The sequence below is a fragment of the Anabrus simplex genome, chromosome 14, assembly GCF_040414725.1.
Source record: "Anabrus simplex isolate iqAnaSimp1 chromosome 14, ASM4041472v1, whole genome shotgun sequence".
NCBI classification, from domain to species: domain Eukaryota; kingdom Metazoa; phylum Arthropoda; class Insecta; order Orthoptera; family Tettigoniidae; genus Anabrus; species Anabrus simplex.
The window spans coordinates 85815175-85836371 of record NC_090278.1 but is presented as its reverse complement, the minus strand read 5'-3'; the positions used below and the strand labels follow the sequence as shown (position 1 = coordinate 85836371).

The window sequence follows — 21197 nt, the reverse complement described above, 5'->3', positions numbered from 1 at the left end:
TTTCCGACAAAGGAGTAGTGTTACGAAAATGTTGCAAACGTAGGGCTGGGAAGACTTGGGATTAAGGAGACGAGCTGCTCAACTAAGTGGTATGTGCCGAGCTGTCAGTGGAGATGGCGTAGAATAGCATTAGTAGACGAATAAACTTGGAGTTTTTAAAAGTAGGAAAGATAATAATATGAAAATAAACTTGGAATTCAAGAAGACACATTGGAGCAGATATTAATTTATAGGTCGAGGAGTAAAGGCCGCCGCACACAGAAAGCCAAGATAAGCTGCGCTGTGCTAAGCAATACCAAGCTATCTTGTGTTATGTCACGGGTAAAAAGCCGTGGCGGAAGACGAAGAAGGAGAAAGACAAGAAGATTCTGCATACGTGAAATTGTTGGGAGAATAATTCATGGTGAATTCCCTCATTTGATACAAGCATTGCGTGGAAATAATCAAGAATTAAAAATCACTTTGTTCTAAATCGGGAATAGCTTTATGAACTTTCCTCTATTACTGAGGGTGATATTAAGGGAAAAAATGAATATGAAGTACCCAAATCATAGAATGTAGGGTACAAATGTATGAAAAAACAATAAATGATACGTACAATCAATTTGTTGTTGCCAATATGGTTATATCTCTTTAATAATATAACAGGCAAGTCTATTTTTGTATCTCTCTTTCATCCTTTGGTCTGCCTTCCGTTATAATTAACAAACACAGAAACTATTAACCAATATAAAAGCTGCTGTATTGGAGTAATTCACGAAAGCCACGCACATAAAACGATTGTTTGCTAGACGCCGGGCAAAAAGCTACAGGTAAGAAAATCGCCTCCTCGACAATCGGTAAAATTTAGCTTGGCATGGCTTAGGTTAGCGTAGCTTAGCATAGCAGTCTGTGTGTGCCATTCCATATAACTTCACTGAAGCGCTTTTTTCCCCGTTGGATTGCATAGCATAGCATACCTTTGCTTAGCTTTCTGTGCATGGTGGCCTTAAGGAATTGGAATAAATTATCAAAGGAAATGTTCGATGAATTACCAATTTCTTTGAAAACTTTAAGAAAAAGCTAGGCAAACAATTAATAGGGAATCTGCTACCTGGGTGACAGGCTACGCGGACAGTTGTGTATTAAATATAGAAGATATTAGCAAATTACAAACATGCGAAATGAAGGTGCTAAGATTAACTATTCTGAAGTCGAAAAGGCACAGAATAGGGAATGATTAATAAGAAGATAAAAATCGCCAGACATTAAAAAAAGAAAATCTTGACCAATCTTTATATATGTCTTAAATTTTAAAATTGTTTGAAATTGTAATTTTCATTTATCATGTCTTCTTCTACTTCTTCTTCTTCTTACTCCCTAGCCTTTCCCCAATTACTTGGGTCAACACTAGAACTGGATTAACACAGTTTTACGGCAGGATGCCCTTCCTGGCACCAACCTAAAGTGGAGATATGTATATTCCACATCGCGTGTTTCTGCAGTTGTTGGTAGTGTGACATGTGTTACATTTATAAGATAGTGTGTATTCAGACGAATTCAAAAATGCGTAGAACGCGAGCTAGAGTAATTCGCCAGACGCGGTTTAAATCACCGGCTTCGACGAGAATCGATCCAAGGGCCTTGTGAACCGAAAGCCACTCTTCTGGCCATTCAGCCACAGAGCCGGATTAAAAGTTAGAGGAATGTATTTAAGAATATTCGGCTGTAGAGACGGCCACACTGGGATGGAGGAGATCTTCACTCATAACTAAATACGAATGTGTATCTGTATCTACCCCTTAATTTACATAATACTCCAGCTGTTGCGAGGTTGGTCAGCTGAAGCATCATCCTCGACACGTTCCCTCTCTACTTCCGGGACCACTAGTTCCTTCGTAAACCTCTGCACTTCCATCTCCTTTCAGCAATTCCTCATTCCAGGTTGTGGCTGGCAGTCACGCTACAACAAATTTAATCTCACATCCCCGCTCAAGTTTTCCTCAGAGAAGTTTCGCTGCTACAGGTGGGCGGTTGGCTGATTAAAAACCGAGAAGAGACAAGATAACACGAGATGAGGATTGCTTTGGCACAATAACAACAATGGCAACTTTTAATTAACTCCGTAACGAAGAGCGAGCTAAATAGACAAGCCGGAACTCTGAAATTAGGGAACGTCGCAACAGCACACAAACACTACCCCGACACCACGACCGCGAAAATCTTAGTCGAATTTCCGTTAAGATGGTGCTCTAGGACGGTGATGGTCAAACCGACCACACTACACACGTGCAAACGACTGCACCTAAATTGAGTCCCAGAATAAAACATGGCGCAAAGCCTCCGTGGCTCACGCTAGGTTCCGTGGTTCAAATCCCGGCCACTCCATGGGAGATTTGTGCTGGACAAAGTGGAAGAGGGGCAGTATTTCTCCGAGTACTCCGGTTTTCCCTATCATACTTCATTCCAGCAACTCTCTCCAATATCATTTCCTTTCATTTGTCAGTTAATCATTGCCCCATAGGAGTGCGACAGGCCTCGGCAGCCGGCACAATTCCTATTCCGCCGCTAGGCGGGAGCTTCATTCATTGCATTCCTGACCCGATTGAATGGCTGGAAAGAGGCTGTAGATTTTCAATAAAGTATGGCGCCCTGATTGACTCCAAAGCTCTGCACTGATCCTCACGTCGTCAACAATTTAAGTCTTAAGACTGTCCTAATTAAATGGGCTTGGTTATCAATGTCGTGCAGGACTCCAGCCTTTACCTTAATCTTTTCTGATCCATTAGTAGATGTTTGTTCCAGTACTGCTTCTAGAGATTTATCATTTTAGTTTAATAGTTTAACGGAGCATCAATTACACAAGCAAGTGACCTTTGATGAAAACATTTTTACAGGATCTATATGTACACAACGTATTTGTTTACATAACAATGTTAACTCATGTGCTATTAAACCGAAATGACGCATCTGTCTATGTAAGAGTACCAAACAACACGGAAACAAAAACTTAGGTAATGGCTGAAGTACTGCACAACATTTAAAATTACACCTAAGCAAGTAGTACATTTCACAATACAGTAGGTAATATACGTAGGCCATTCTAGAAATTAAATTCCCCTATTTCTTTTCTTGTAAAGTAAACGTATTTAGCTGGGAAATATGAGCATGCGCGACAGATCTATGACGTAGCAATCATATACCGGCCGGACAAGTCCCGCCTGGTATCAGTAGCGCAGAAGTGGCTCGAAATGACAGCTGATATTCTTTCTCCGTCGCCTGCGAGGTTCGGTATGTGAAATTGCGGTTGGCCATTCACAACAAGAAGCGTGGAATGCTCAGGGCATGTACTGTACTGTTCCATGGCAATGCTCGCCCACTCTACAGGAGTTTGGCCGGGAGGTGTTTCATCATCCACCATACAGTCTTGATCTTGCACCTCAAGAAATTCCTGTCCTCCTGTCAACAATTTCACGTGAACGAAGAGCTGAAGACGAATGTTACACGCTGGTGCCATTTCCAGGCAGCGGACTTCTGCGACACCGACACAAACAAGTTGATCCCATATGACAAGTGTCTCAATTCTGGTAGAAAAATAGCTCCAACATTGATGTACCAGGTGCCAATAATGATTTTTATGCTCGTCGATGCCGAAATATAAATATTATATGCCAGAAAACTGAATCTTAATGAGCCTCATTATAGTTCAAGTTTCATTATGATACGACTGGTTGACCAATTAGGTAAGGGTAGCATCGCACCTGCGCTCAACGCACTAGCTTCACACTTCATTCCAAAATCAAACATGTCGGTAACACACATTAACATCAACATACTTCCAGTATTCCACAACCACACGGCACATTCCCGCAGATTCACTTCACCAAGACTTAACACTATCCGTGTGACGTGAGGCTTCTGTATCAAGTTGATTATGGCCCGGTTCTCCACATCTGAAACAAAGGGTAGATGATAATCATACCCAGACCGCAAAGAACAATCGCTGTGAGGGTGGATTCGAACTAATAACGACCGCCCTAGCAACTTATCATCGAGTTTCGCGGTGCGGAAAATTGAAATGAAGTGTAGCGTGCAGCGGGCGAGTGTGTCGGCCCCACACACGGCTAAGTAGTACTAACAACCCCAAGGGTTAAAAGAATGTTTGAAAGAGGCCGTGTGAGAGAAAGCTATCATTGGAGATCGATTAAGTCAAATATTTAACTTCCTCTTTCTCATTTGCCTACAGCGGATAGAACAAGAATACATGGGAACAGTTCCTGATGGAATTTCGAAGAGGGAGTATTTTACAAGAACAAAAAAGTACAAGAATCGAAGCCTTAGCAGAGAACAAGAGATACTGAAGATATTTCTCTTCCTTTCAAGATAGTTCAACAAAATCCTGCCGAAAATATCTTCCGTGCTTCAAAGGAAGCAATTTGTTGTTTATTCAACTTGGGAACTTCTTTTTGATCAGCGATCCCGCGTAAAAGTTAGAGAAGAAACTGTCTGACAGCACGAGTGTACCTTTAGTGATTGTAGTGACAATGTTGTAGATACTGTAATTAAATGGCAATTATACATAATAGGCGATTACTATGTATGATGGAAAGTGACATTGCTAAGCTTGATAAAAGCAGACGAACTTTTCTTTCTTACAGGTCATTTTATATTATTTTCAAATCGGGTTGGTTTATTTACTAAATGGTTTATTAATAACTTCGTGTGGCTATTTCTAGCCGAGTGCAGCCCTTGTAAGGCAGACCCTCCGATGAGGGTGGGCGGCATCTGCCATGTGTAGGTAACTGCGTGTTATTGTGGTGGAGGATAGTATTAAGTGTGGTGTGTGAGTTGCAGGGATGTTGGAGACAGTACAAACACCCAGCCCCCAGGCCACTGGAATTAACCAATGAAGGTTAAAATCCCCGACCCGGCCGGGAATCGAACACGGCACCCACTCGACCGAAGGCCTGTACGCTGACCATTCAGCCAACGAGTCAGACAATGCTTTACTGAAAACGAGGAATAGAAAAAAAATTTTTTTTTTGCTAGTTGCTTTACGTCGCACCGACACAGATAGGTCTTATGGCGACGATGGAACAGGAAAGGGCTAGGAGTGGGAAGGAAGCGGCCGTGGCCTTAATTAAGGTACAGCCCCAGTATTTGCCTGGTAAGAAAATGGGAAACCACGGGGGAAAGAAAGGTCACATCATGTACATTGTAATTACCGATAATGTAAGAGACGTCTAAAGTTTCAAATTAGGAAAACGAACATTATAAAGGTTTTGTTGAGAATGAGAAACACAGGCTCGTTGCAAGTAGGCTACCAAATGTAAAAGACGAACAACTTCCCAAATTAGAAAAAAAAACATATTTAATGTGTGAAAAAAAAAGCCTAGAATTAATAATACTTGAGAAATATAACTCTCAAACCAATAGAAGTATACCTAGAATATCAAAGAATATTAAGCCTAAAATTCAAGAAGCTCTTGCAGCACTAATATAAGCTCTTTAACCTTTAAACAACGAACAATAATGCAAGCATGCTTAATGTTAATCATCTTAATTCAGTGAAAATGAAATGAAAATGGTCAGCCCATTTGCAGATATTCATCCGGGTCTAGCGGCGAGGATAGGAACTGTGTCGGCAGCCGAAGCTGTCGCACTCCTGTGGAGGAATGATTACTGTGTCAATCCTCATGACACAGCCTATGCAGCTGCACGTTTCAACCATCATTTGTGGACCAAAACAGGCAACTAGAGTGTCAGCAGTAGGCGTGCACAGCCCTGCGTCAGTAACGAGGGGAAGAAACTTGCGCTCGCGTGCACAGATATTTCTAGCACGGGCACTGCACTTAAACCTTCAGCCAAAACTAAAATGAGCCTCAGCGAACACAGAAACGTAAGGGATGATCTACGGAGAGATTTAAGATAAGATGTACAGCTTACCTTGGGGCAGGTATGCTCCGTCTGCTGGATGAGAATCATGGCTGAGGCGATAAGGGCTCCCTGGCGGACGAAGTTCACTGGATCATTGGTCATGGGTTCGAGTAAAGCGATGGCTTCCTGAAAGAAGAACGAAACAACATGGTGCATCAACAGGAAAATAACAAGAAAGTGCACCGTATAACACCGATATCGTAACACAAACAAATCTAATTAAAAATAAATTTGAGAACAGATCGATGAAGATGTCACATTTCAGCGGCGTTGTCGTAACAAGCATGCAACATTACATCTTCATTTTCCTTTGTTTACGAAAAATACCAATCAAAGTAAACAGGCAACGAGCGAGCTGGCCGTGCAGTAAGGGACGCCCAGCTGTGACATTACATTCGGGAGATGGTGGTTTCGAATCCCACTGTCGGCATCCTTGAATATGGTTTTCCGTGGTATCCCATTGTCACACCAGGCAAATAGTGGGGCTGTACCTTAATTAAGGCCACGGCCGCTTCTTTTCCACTCCTAGACCTTTCCTATCCCATCGTCGCCGCAAGACTTATCTGTGTCGGTGCGACGTAAAGCCAATTTAAAAAAAGAAGGAAACAGGGAGTTTAAGACCGACATTAAGAACGATGGACCTGGTTAACGACAGCATGAATCAACTTTGCTTGAATTGCAATACAGTGATGGATAATGGGCGGATAAAGGATAAGGATACAGTGAAAATGAGAAACTGAAGACAGTAAGACTCCAGTCCGTAGTTAAGATAAGCTACATTGCTGGATGAGGGGTCGTATGTTCGGCCAAAGAGTCCAGGTTCCATAACTGATTTTTGAATGGTCGGTAAAATTCTTGTCACTTTATATCATAATCGGCGAAAGATCAGGTGAGGTTTAACTGTGATCACAGCCAGTTTTTCGTAGAACGCGCCTTTTCATTTCAAAATTCCCCACGTGCACTCAAATCACGGCTGTCGTGACGATGCTATTCGGCTGTCATGCTTCCTTCTGCAATTCTCCCCTTTTCGGAGTCCTTTGGGCAATTTTCGATCAATAAGTATTCCTGCATTCCCTTGCGGGTTAGTGGCTACCTCCATACAAATTTGATACTTGCTAGGCGTCTTTCAGATATATTTCTCTGTGTAGAGATACGGGCTATAATACGATGTTATCATCTATACATATTATTATAAATCAAGTCCCCGGTAAGTGCCTCTCTGCGTTTGTACGAGAACCACCAAACGGATTTTGGTGCTGTTTCCACCGCTGTAGGGAGCATTTAACGAGCAAGAATCAGGTGTATGCAATATTAATCAATAACAAAAAGGAGCTGAGTAGTGAAGTGACAAGAATGAAGAAAAAATACCTGGCCGTCCGAGCCCTTACTTGGCTTGCATGCCTTCGTCAACGATAGACGCCAAGTGTGTGGAAGAGCTGAACATAGAAACCTCTACAAGAAAAAAATGTCGGCGATGGTATATAACTATTCTCTAAAAGACGGCACTCAAAAAAGCGTTTTTGACATAAATATATGATATATCTTATGGAGGGGGGGGGGGGGGGTAGGGGGAGCCATCTAAATATTTTGCCTCACGAAAAAATTTGTGTGACGCGATCTTACCTAAAATCCGTGCAGGCCGTGATTTGAATGTTGATGGATGGCCATGACTACGAGACATGTCTTTTATTATCAAAGTGGCCTCATCTCATCACAGCCTAGCGGACTAGTGGTAGTTTCATAGGTCTTGATCAGTTTTTCCCTTTCGAAGCACTGAATCCTACACTTGTCTGCATATTCCATACAAATGTGTCTCGACAACGATTCGTTAGATGCAAATATTGTAGACATGATAATACGCTTTTTTAAGTTTGTGCCGTGTCAGAAGCAAGGTGATGAAATGTCCAAAAGCTTGTTATGATGTCTACAATTACGAGCCGTGAAAGCATCATACATTCATCGATAAAAATATTCAAGCTTTTTAGGCATTTTCAATCATGAAATTACCAGCGTTTCGCCCCAGTGGGCTCATCAGTTGGACATTAATCGTTATCAATTAGAGAGACACTTATGATCATTTGATTTATCCACAAGGAAGTTTGACACCATTTTTATGTTTGCACTAGAACAAAATCAACCTTAATATTAGAAACCATGAAACTAACACATGCCAGACAACCAGAGCATTCGTTCCATCCTGACTAATAACTAGGAAGGGTTCCGGCATGGTCGTCCATGAATAGAAATCATCGCCTTCGACGGAAACAAAGCGCTGGTATACAATCGAGCCAACCGTCACATTCGAGCCAGAGGCGTCGCAGCCAGCAGAAGTCGAGAAAGACAAAAATAATAATACAGTAACACAATATACCTTAAGAAATACTACCTCGAAAACCTTGAAGTGGTACGACCTACGGTCGGAGCCATGGACACGAGTACGTCTTTCTTCGTAGACTTCTGCAGCAGAGGAGAACTAACAAAGAAGCCATTCACTCCACCGCTCCCGCGGCACTAAAAGGATCAATCACGATAATGACACGTCATCTACACGCATCCTTATATTAAACGAGGATGCACGCCTGCACTAGTAACTGGTGATGCGAACGTGCACAAGTGGCTTGCATGTGCGTGAAGTGGTTATACTGTATGCAACACGGTGGCGAGCAGGCTTCCAAAATAGATTCATCGGGCGACGGGAGTTTTGAAATGGAAAATAGTGTTTTGCTTTAACGGTATTAGCTATGGATTTGGTTGTACTAAGAAAATAATGAATGAATGGATGTTTTACTGAGAGAAGAAGATAGAGAAGACAAACGCATTTTTCCTAATCTATTCAAACAACCCGAAAAGTTCTTTCGGTATTTCCGAATGATGGCTTTGACTTTTTATTACATCCTGGATAAAAAACTCCATTAACCTTCAATCAACCTTGAGGATCTGTGCGTCTCCAGAAGAAAAGCTCGTTGTTACAATGAGGTAAACTTTTGTTTTACTAAAATTAGCTACAACATTTAAGTAGGCTTGTCTTCTTTAATCACTATATAAAGTAAATTTATTTAACTTTCAAGTATATACCGCACTGTACCTGTACTCAAGCCATATTATATACATAACTATAGAAATACACACATTCATAAATATTATACAAAATCAAAAGGTTATAAAAACACAAATATTCGAGAATTGTAATGAATTTATTTACACTTTAATAACTGTAGAGTTTTCTAACACTGGTATTTTTTAAAAGAATTAAATGGTGATAAGCGACAATCATGGACGTACAAAGGGCACTAGGAAAGTTCTGCAAAGTGAGTGAACGCTTTAGACTTTTTCAAAATAATTTCCACCACACTGAATACACTTCTCCATACGTTGAAATCAGTCACTGAACCAACTCTGCCACTTTTCTTCGCTAACATTTTCACACTCTTGATCCCATGCTGCCAGAAGCTCCTCGTCGGATGCAAAACGCCGCCCTTTAAGCTTCACATTCATTTTTGGGAAGAGTAAGAAGTCAAACGGGGCAAGATCAGGACAGTGTGGAGGGTGATCAAGCACAGTCAACCCTGATCTAGCAAGAAAACCCACTGCTACGTTAGCACGATGTGCTGGAGCATTATTCTGATGCAAGAGGCAAGTGTTGAGCCGTGAACCTTGGATGGAGCTGCTTGAGAGCCTGGATGACCTGAGGCAGACAAGTCTCACTGTACAACTTCGCAGTAACTGCCTTTTGTGTTTGTAGCAGAAACCGAGTCAGGATGCCCCATTTAGTGAAGAATATTGCAATCATCCTTTTCTTCAATGACCTTGACTTTCGCACAGTCACAGGAGTACCCTCATCTTCAAACAGCCACACCTTGTTCTGTGATTTTGTTGGGACATCGCAATAATAAAGCCAAGATTCGTCACCTATAAGGATGCTATTGACGTTACGCGAAGTCCCATTTTCAAACTGTTTTAGCATTTCTCGGCACCATTTCACTCGATGTGCCTTGTTCCTTGGGCATTTCTAACATGGAGATGGCCGTGTAGAATTGAATGAATAGCTGGTGCAGGGATGTGGAAGCTCTCTTCTACCTGCCGATATGTCAACCGCCTCTCTTGCTGCAACATTTTCCTCACAGTTTCAAAGTTTTCCTCAGCCACTGATTCAGACGGTCGCCCAGAACGAGGATCGTCTTCAACCCCAAAATTAATCAAACACGATTAAAATCCCCAACCCGACAGGGAATCGAACTCGGGACCCTCTGAACCGAAGGCCTCAACGCTGATCATTCAGCCAATGAATTGGAAAATTCGTACAGGTATTTATTACTGAATAAAATTTGAACTTACTCGACATTCCACATTAAATCGCTCTTTCTAGCCACAATTGTATATTACTGTGTTTTATCCTTAGCACCCAAAATTGCGTTTTTCTTGTCTCTGACAATCAACATTGAACATCTATTGTTAAGGTGTTGAAAATAAAACATTTTAAAGAGATAAAAGAACTTCGCAGCTTCAATCGACGTGCAGCACGCTTGCGTCTAAAAACAGTTTATTTTGTTTCATAAAATTGGTGGTGCAACCACGCGGTTCTTCAAAATCATGATGGGATTCTTGAGGGCGATAATAGCGATGTTGTAGATTACATCTCTACTCAGCTGAAATGTATTGCTTAAGTTGAGAAAAAAAAATCGTTATGGTTCCTAACATCAAGCCGATTACTGAGATTGATGAGCTTTCACTAATACAGTAGCAGTCTACCGTTTCTTCATTAATTCTTTTCTTCCGCCTCGACATCTTCTGGCTGGTTTTCTTTTGTCTCATATGTAATTGTGGGATCAATGATGAAGCCTTCAGAGCGGGATGGTTTAAAAGCAGCGATGTCACTTCCTCGGTTACAGCCGCTGATGGAGAGACCGTGTACTGTCCGCACACTTTATCTTGGTGCATTTACATCCTAGTGCTGAATCGGTCGACCTCGGCGATCTTCGAGATTCATACTGGCAACCTTTGCAACACAAACTATGAATCGCTTAAGCATCATTGTGCGACATCTGGAGTAAACTTTACGTACTAGTACTGTTGTTGTTTACACATCAAAGTCAAAGTATAGAATTCATGCTAGGAACAAGATTCGCATCGAGAGATATGTTTTATAATGTTATATAATGTGTATGTGACATAGTTGTTGGCTTAAGATGATAACGGTTTAGAAATATCATATCGATAGATCATATTCTCAATTCAATTCAGATTTCATTTTCATTCAGTTGGCAGCACCAGGCAGCACTATCGATACCGGGACAGCTCGCTCCTTACTCCTCACCCCGTACACAAATGCATCAAGATAAAGTGTGCGGACAGTACTTCTTGTCCTCTGAAGGCGCTACCTATAATTGATCCGGCTGCATTATGGGGTGAGGTGCGTAATGGACAGTCTCCCAGCACGTGTGAAAGGGTTTCGGACACTGTGGAAACACCGACGGATTGTCCTGGCATATGCCAGGTACAGTACCCACAACAGAGACATTCGCATTCCGTTTTATTGCCTCGCGCCATGTATTCGCTGGGGTATACTCTGTACATAGGACTACATCTTTGGCCTTTTGATGTTTCTTGATCCAGCTGTGAAGACCCGTGTGGGTACCTGTAATTGCAGACAGATTTAAAAAACACTCTTCCCTTTGCGAAAAACAAATCAAATTATCATTCGGGAGATAGTGGGTTCGAATCCCACTGTCGGCAGCCCTGAAGTTGGTTTTCTGTGGTTTCCCATTATAATGCCAGGCAAATGCTGGGGCTGTACCTTAATTAAGGCCACGGCCGCTTCTTTCCCAGTACTAGCCCTTTCCTGTCCCAACGTCGCCATAAGGCCTATCTGTGTCGGTGCGACGTAAAGCCAACAGCAAAAAAAGCATAAATATGTCTCCCGGTCACGTCCGTCCGTCCCTTCATCCACAGCCTGCTAGGTAACATTGTCTGATCATCCATCCACACCTTACATCACAACCTGCACTGTTGCTAGGTAACATTGTCTTACCATCCATCAATACCTTACATCACAGCCTGCTCGGTTGCTACGTAACACTGTCTTGCCATCCACACCTTACATCACAGCCTTCTCGGTTACTAGGTAACACAGTCTGGCCCTCCATCCATACCTTACATCACAACCTGCACTGTTGCTAGGTAACATTGTCTTACCATCCATCAATACCTTACATCACAGCCTGCTCGGTTGCTACGTAACACTGTCTTGCCATCCACACCTTACATCACAGCCTTCTCGGTTACTAGGTAACACAGTCTGGCCCTCCATCCATACCTTACATCACAACCTGCACTGTTGCTAGGTAACATTGACTTACCATCCATCAATACCTTACATCACAGCCTGACACTTCCGACACACATTTTGTTAAACATATTTTCGGATGATTCTCAGCCATATGGCATATTTATGTCATAAAGAAAACCATGCGTGGATACCAAGATAGCTATTCGCTTCAATAATTTTATTTAGGTGAAAATACCTTTTACAGTATTTTATTTGCGTAAACACAGAAGTTATCGTCATATTAGTGAAAGCGCATGGTATTGTACGTCCCTCGCATTCAATATTTCATCAGACTTAACATGAATTATCATTTAGACTTTCACGGCCCGTGCAGCTATTCACGATGTCGGGATTATGCCGCTTAATAAAGTATATACACACACTCAAAGCCCGTTTCGCAAGGTACCTTGCCTTTCTTCAACAGGACAAAACAGTAAACGAAAATATGACGCATCAATGGTTGCTAAGAGAAAGCAACAAGGAACTTAAAATGGTGCCCTAAGATGCAAGAGCCCCATGCTAGACACAACGAATGGCAGCAGTAAAGCATCACTTTCTGATGGTTCTGATAACAGGTAGCCATGATTCACTGAGGTTGTATCGCGGTTGAAATTACCTGTGTGTTTACATATTTCAACCGCCTCCCTGATGACGCTGGGGCGATATCTTTGTATATGGGCAAGAACGTCCACTCTTTGGAACATCACATCATGAAGCAACAGCTGATTTATCAGGTGAGTTTGATGTATCGGTTATGTTCCTTAATTCGAGCACGTATCGCTCTCGAAGTCTGGCAAGTGCAGGGAACTCTGTAGATACCCCGTTGTTGCAACTCTAACTACCAGGACTACGAGGATTTGTGAAGTGTCTGCTCTACAAGAGGAAGTTGACACTTTGAGAGCAACGGTTGTACCAAAGCTTTGACAGGACACCTGCCGAGAAAAAAAAGATTGAAGAGGAACTGCTTACCTACCTTACATACGTAACATGACGGATCGCATTACCAAAATCTTACATAAGTACAATATACGAACTGTATCTGGAACTTCAGTTAAGATTAGGCAACTCCTGCGACTAAGAACAGTTCGCCTACATTGCATTATTAAATCATTTTCAAAAACCATTAAAATATTATCATCATGGAAATCTTATAATGCATATCACCAATACTTCAAGATTGCTCCCGGGCGCTAGTTATTGTAATATTAAGACTTCAGAGAGAAGAGAGCGCTGACAGGCAGTCTGGTTCAATACAACGCTTTAGCAACATACAGTTATTACCTTGTTTGGATACCATATACACAGCAGGCCGGAATGTGTAGCGAGTGATTTATTTTAAAACGATTGAATCACTAGTGCTGTTGTTATTGTCACATGTCTGATCTACTGTTAAATACCTCCCCTCTCTCTCCATTATCTCAATTGGAATTCCATAGCTCCCGAACGAGGATGGAGTTATGTCACAACATTAGCAGCTGTGGCCGACACACAAATCACCAGTTAGGACATTTCGATTAATTTGCTGCATTTTATCACTTTCCATCCCCCATTTTTTTAAACATAAAAATATCTTCAACACACAGCGCACTCGTCTACATAAACAGTGGCGATTTTTCAGCTGAGAGAACTTAAATAAATCCGCCTTTTCTGAGCTGACGTATATAGCTTCTTTATTTTACCTGACCTTTCTTGGTCTTTTTCCCCAGTTATCCGGGGTCTGCCCATTTTTAAGGCCAAATGCCCTTCCTGTGGAGTGATGTATTCACTATCGCGTGTTTCTGTGAGTTTTGTAGTGTCTTGTGTGTAGATAGACATGTATTACGACGAACAAAAATTCCCAGTCCCAGAGCTAGAGGTATTAACCAGACGCTGCTTTTACCCTGACCCAGCCGTGAGTCGAACCGAGGCCCGATGAATCGAAGGTCAGAACGCTAACACCCAGCCAAACAGCCGGGCAACCAGTAATATAAAACCTGGATCTAATTCCTACCGCGCAGTATAATTCTTGCTATTTCCTCGTTAACGACCGGCACGCTTTTGAAGCCTAGGTGGCCGGTTGTGTTTACAATCCTCGTTCGTGGGGTGCCGGGATTTACCCAACTCGAGACACAGCGTTGTCAACTCTCCGTTTAAACTACTTGGCCTCTGAGAACGAGCAGCGAGAGTGCACAGAACTGCGTACAGCTGTGCAACACTGGAGCCCTGACAAGTGAGCAGGCTTCATGACCGGCACGCTTTTAAAGTACTCCGCGCGGACTGTCACTCACAAAGCACGCATGCTATTGGTCACAGTGGTGGTGGTGGTGGTGATTATTGTTTTAAGAGGAAGTACAACTAGGCAACTATCCTCTATATAACACTAATCAGAGAGGGAAAAATGGAAGGGACACTTCGAAAAATGAAGGCATCTGCCAAAGGAAGATAAGGGCCACGAAGGGGGTAAAATGAAAGACTCCCGAGGCCACGAGTGCTGTAAGACCGTCGGAGTCGGAAAAGAACAAGAGTTGACCAACGAAGGTCGGATAGGATAAATGAAAGTGGGGAGCCTGCTACAAGTAAGTGGAAGCAATGCCGGGACTCAGCTAAGGGACCCGTGGTCGCCAACCTACGCTCCCCTGAAGCCCCTTTTAGTCGCCTCTTACGATAGACAGGAGGGACTACTGGTCACAACAGAGGTGACTATAGACAGTCTTACATCCGGTTACTGTCGGAGTGTAATACTCCTTAACGTTTGAGTAGCCAGTCGTTAACCAGAGAATTGAGAGAACTGTAGTTCTACGCATGTTAATCACTTGGAGGAAATAAAGAGAGCGAACGCCAAGCAGCTAAACTACTCACCAAATGTGGGAAGCTTTAGTTCAGTTCTTATGAGTTTCGACTTGACATTTGAGCGCTGCCTTTTGGTGGAGGTTAAGTGAATTAATAAACAGCCAATCATAGGCAGCCGATCGCTCTGATAGAGCGCGTTAGACTAGAGCTCCGGTTACCAGTGTTGTCGATCTGTTGTTTATTATAACCACGTGCTATCGGTTGTGTGTTGTATTGTGCTCAATTCTTTTCGCGGTCTTTGTCAGTTCACTCGGTCATTCTTGACCAAGTACCAACAACGGCTGCTAGAAATAATTTTATTGTGTGGTTAAAGGAGCACAATATTTCAGTTTCCGATGACATGAGGAAGGGGGGAATCTCATACGTGTTGTGAAACAAAACAAGCCCTAGTATCTAGTTTACGTGGTGGATGAAATAGCTAGGAGGCATGGGCATAAAATTGTTCACCACTCACAAATTAGTGATGTATTCCCTTTGTGGGATATTTTCCTTCCTTAGGACAAATTGAATCTATCTGCAACCCGAGCTCTTCTTGATAGCGAGTAGAAATTTCAATTCATTTTCTCGCGTTTTATCTATTAGAGCATTGATCTATTTTAATCGTATAGCCTTAACCCTCGCAGAACAACATGCTTAACTGACATAAGATTTACAATAAGGCTTTTCAAGGGCTGTAGTGCCATGGGGTTTGTTTTGTTTTGGTGCCTTTAAAACTAGGAAAGATCACAATATGAAGACTAAATTGGAGTTCAAGAGGACAAATTGGGACAAATATTCGTTTATAGGAAGGAGAGTTAAGGAACGGAATAACTTACCAAGGGAGATGTTCAATAAATTTCCAGTACCTTTGCAATCATTTAAGAAAAGGCTAGGAAAACAACAGATAGGGAATCTGCCACCTGGGCGACTACCCTAAATACAGATTAGTAATGACTGAAGTGAAGTGAGCTAACTTTGTTATTGCTAAAAGAAAGAACGCGATGTAATTGAAACGATCAGTAATAATATTCATTAAAACGGAATAAATAATAATAATAATAATAATAATAATAATAATAATAATCGCATGGCCTCAGCTACCGTGTGCAGACATTTCGATTTGACGCCATCTGGCTGTCTGCTCGTCAATTTCGACGTTCCATTTTACTCTAGGCCCACTAGATGGCAGACAGAGTAAACCAGATCTCTCTTGGGCGTCTATGGCTGAGATTTAATTAATTTTGTCGGGTAAATACCAAATGTATCACCAGAGATCTTTTACATGCCGACATCGTACGACATGGAGTATCGAATGGACTTTATTTCCGCCCTTCAAAAATCCGACTACCTCTGCCGGGTTTGAATCCGCTATCTTGGGATCCGGAGGCCGACACTCTACCACGGATCCACAGAGGCCTTGGGGTTACCCGAGATTCAGTCTAAAAACTACAGCAGGGATCATTTACTAAATTCCCTGCATCATCCACGTCAGCCAATTAAAACGGAATAATTCAATTCAGTAAAAATCACTCAGTACTCATGTCTCATTTCCAGCAAGAGGTGTGGAGGAAGTAATAAGCAAAACCATACTGATTATCTACATCCGAATTGAAATGTTAATAAAACGACAATCAATGCAATTATAAAAACGAATGCGCTTTGGGAATCTGGAGAAGAACCAAAGTCGTGCTACTCATCTCCCTCTCTTTTCTATTTCACTGCTGCATTGCTTTGATTATTATCTCCAAGTCCCAATTACGGAATAGCAAACCGATCAAGAGAAGTCTGCATATTTTATACAGCGCTAGTTATTCCTATACACAACGGAATAAGCTACAGTGTTATCGAGCGCGGGGGAAGGCTTGTTGACTTTTAAAACCTTAACGAGAGGAAAAAAAAAAACTCTTGCGTCAAATCTCAATGCCAACGTTTTTCACACATGTCAATGGATTCCTTTTCAATCTAGCAGGAAGGGGGGGGGGGGGGGACTTCATGAACATGGAATGCATGCTCTTAAAAATTTGATAAATCACATGCATCTTCATTACAGATTGTTATGCCTTTTCAAGATTCACTCAGCAAGCCAATAAACCAAATGCCTACACAAACCTAAACTAGCCTCGTGGCCTTACTATTTCTACACCTTTATCATTAAATCATTACACACTGAGTCCCAGACCGCGCGGGTTCACATGTTACGGCTATGTACAAAAAAGCTATGCATTCGGTAAACGTGTGGGTCGGCTATCCTGAGAATGGTTTTCCGTGGTTTTTCATTTTCACTTCCATATGCCACAGCCGATTTCTTCCACCTCCTTACCCATTTTCATTCATAATCATTCACTGCATCTGCTTCAGCTCCTCAAATGAGGCTGGCGTCAGGAAGGGCATCATCCATGGAGTTCATTTCTAACAGGGTCTTTATACTCTCATTATGAGTACTCTCCCCCCATCGTGATCTGATTGAACAATAAATAAATAAATAAATAAATAAATAAATAAATAAATAAATAAATAAATAAATAAATAAATAAATAAATAAATAAATAAATAAATAAATAAATAAATAAATAAATAAATAAATAAATAAATAAATAAATAAATAAATAAATAAATAAATAAATAAATAAATAAATAAATAAATAAATAAATAAATAAATAAATAAATAAATAAATAAATAAATAAATAAATAAATAAATAAATAAATAAATAAATAAATAAATAAATAAACCTTCACTACAGAGTGCGCGAGCTAGGCGTAGCAAGCCTGCCTCTAACCCGGATGTCTCGGGTTCGATTCCAGGCTACGCCAGGGATTTTTACTTGGATCTGAGGGGTGACTCGAGGTCCTCTCATTTTATCTGATAACAGTACAGCAGCAATCTGACGGTGAGATAGTGGCCTCGGTCTTGAAAGGCAAGAATAACGGCCGAGAGGGTTCGTCGCTCTGACCACATTATCCCCTCGTGATCTGCAGGCCTTCTACTTGAGCAACGGTCGTTTGGACGTTGGCGCACCATCCGGGCTGTGCGTCAGGGGGTTGTGTGTTCTTTTCTCATTATAATGCCTTTTAGCATTGAGTCTTATTTGAAAGGTTTAACTGGTCTCCCTTTGCGTCTCTTTCCCTCCATACCTAGTTCACTATTCTCACAGATAAATCTAATCTCTTCCATTCGCCTCACATGACCACATACCACCGCAGTCGACTCAAATGAACAGCTTCATTCACCGAGTAACATTTGGATACTTAACAGTAGAAAGGTGCCAACATTACCAACAGCAAGTTACTGATAATGTTACGTGTCAGCCCTGACGTAGGGCCCTTTGCCACCCTCTGAAACACGACACGGTGATGTTCCGTCTCAAGCCGAGTCTCGAACATCCTAGTATTCCAACATCGAGATGTAAGATGTACAATGTGTGTACTGCCTTGGAGTACTGACTGGTATACTGTTGAACAATAAATGGTTTCAAATTCATCGAAAATGCATTGGAAGAATAGAGCGGCTTCTTAGAATTGCAAAAAGTACAAAATCAACAATATCGTATGTCAAAGTCTTACGGGGAGCGTCTCATAGTAAAGGCGGGGGAGCGTACTGAAGTGAGTTCCGCGATGCTGGAGCGTATCTACGGCCTCAGGGTTAGAGCTCACGGTCCTGAATATGTCTAAACGAGTTTATAATTTAGAAATAAAATGTCAACAGTAACATTTCAATCTCATACTGACTACACACTTTAATACGAAATTTCCTATCATAACACAATCCCGTTCGAATAGTTTTCTTCAATGCCACACACGTTTCGTACTGACAACGCCTACTACACAGTAACAAGTCGGCACATTTATTATGCCAACAGGTCGAGAATCGCGGAAGACAACCGCCCATCCACTTTGTTAACAAATTACGGTATTTATTTGTGTGAGGAAAAAATACAAGGGCATGAAACGTGTCTAGCGATTGATACATTTTCTTTACAACCTCCAGCATCTTCGCTTCCTCTAACGCCCAATTTAAAAGAGATAATGCCTTTTCCTTTCAGTTTTAAAACGCAATAACAATAGCTCCCTCACTGTGCTCAGTAAAAAACCGAGCTCTTTCAACTTCCACATCCGATAAAAAACACTCCACAAAATTGGTTGGTTTATTATTTTTTTTGACATCCTTTGCATACTTATTAGGCACTTGACACAGAGCACAACACGAATATACAAATCTGACAAGCGCTATATAAAAAAAGTCTGTAGAAGAGAAAGAATGGGCTTAGTTATTTTAACAATTTAGCACAAGTAAATTAGCGCTTTCAGATTAGCATTATAATCCATTTAGGTTTCGTCAACAGCAGGGCGGATACAAAGAGAGACTATAAATACAGCGGCTGTGTTGGTGGAATATTAAGCAGTGAGTTGCATCGGGACAGGTGGTTATTCGGTTCAAGTTTACCAGAATCAGTGGTACAGTGTCGGCTTCCGAATCTTAAGACTGCGGGTTCGAACCAGTCAGAGGTAATCGCATTAATGAAAGGCGCAAAAATGTTGATAGGACACACCCAGTCGTACGATGTCGGCATCTGGAAGATTTCTGCTGACGCATTTGGTCTTCAACCGAGAATCTTAACTCAGTCAAAGATCGCTTAACACAGCAATGACGAAAATGGCATGCAGGCAATCTAGATGACGTCAAGTAAAAATGACTGCACACGGCAGTTCAGGCCATACAATTATATTCATTCATTCGATTAGGCCATTCTAGGGCCATGTTAAACTTTTCTTCTTCTTGTCTTCCCAAAACTTCATTCTTTTTCGTTATTGTTTTCTTCCGTCCATTTACTTCCTGATTTCTCTTGGCTTTCTCTGGAAATTTACCATCAAATATTGCTTTCCTTAATGCTATTCTATTTGCAATTTGTTCTTTTCAATGTTGATTATTATCAAATTTTCTTCGACTTCTTGAAAAAATGCTGGTTTGGTTTTCTTATTTGCATAGTTTTCAAAAATTTGTTTTGTTAATCTGTCTTTGTTCATTCTGTACAGGTGACCAAAGAATATTAATCTTACAGAGCGCGTTGGCCGTGCGGGTAAGGCCGCGCGGCTGTGAGCTTGCACTACGGGAGATAATGGGTTCCAACTCCACTATCGGCAGCCCTGAAGATAGTTTTCCGTGGTTTTTCATTTTCCCACCAGGCAAATGCTGGGGCTGTACCTTAAGGCCACGGCCACTTTCTTCCCACTCCTAGCCCTTTCTTATCTCATTGTCGCCGTAAGACCTGTCTGTGTCGGAGCGACGTAAAGCAAATAATAATAATAATAATAATAATAATAATAATAATAATAATAATAATAATAATAATAATAATAACATTAATAATATATTCATCTTTTTCCTGAAAACATGAGCTATTTTTTCCGATGCTGTGTAAAAATCTTGTTCTGGTCCCAGTTTGTATATGCCATTCTCCCAAATAGGTCCCATAATATGCTTTAGAATTATCTTACTTATTCTTCTATCAGAGAAAGTATTTAAACACTCTGTTTCATATAAAGCTGCTGGAAGGATTACAGTTTTGTAGCTTTTCAGTTTAGCATTCCTGGATACTGACTTTTTTGTTGTATATACAATTTCATTATTATTATTATTATTATTATTATTATTATTAAACAAGTTGCTTTACGTTGCACGGACACAGATAGGTCTTATGGCGACGATGGGATAGGAAAGGGCTAGGAGTGGGAAGGCAGCGGCCGTGGCCGTAATTAAGGTACAACCCCAGAATTTGCCTGTTGTGAAAATGGGAAACCACGGAAAACCATCTTCAGGGCTGTCGACAGTGGGGTTCGAATCCATTATCTCCTGAATACTGGATACTGGCCACACTTAAACAAATGCAGCTATCGAGCTCGGTATTATTATTATTATTATTAAGATAGAGGATTACTGATCCCTCGAATACGGAAGTTAAAGCGTCAACATGACAATGATGATTCAGTTCTGAAAGCGTGACGTCTATCGATTACCGAGCAAGCTGCCCGCGGTTTCAGCCACGCAGGCGTAGGCTTGCATTCGGGGGATGATTGATTAGAAAACCCCACTGTCGGCAGCCCTGAAGATTGTTTACAGCAGTTTCCCATTTTTACAGCAGGCAAATGCT

General features: G+C 41.4%; 1 protein-coding gene across 2 annotated transcripts in view; it reads right to left on the bottom strand.

Moving 5' to 3' along the window:
* Positions 1–21197, bottom strand: part of LOC136885619 (26S proteasome non-ATPase regulatory subunit 1) — a 416036-nt gene that overhangs the window by 50197 nt on the left and 344642 nt on the right. For both annotated transcript variants that reach the window (XM_068230413.1, XM_067158317.2), the window contains exon 3: positions 5926–6042. In XM_068230413.1, coding sequence (XP_068086514.1) covers positions 5926–6042 — 117 coding nt within the window. The remainder of the gene's footprint in view (positions 1–5925; positions 6043–21197) is intronic.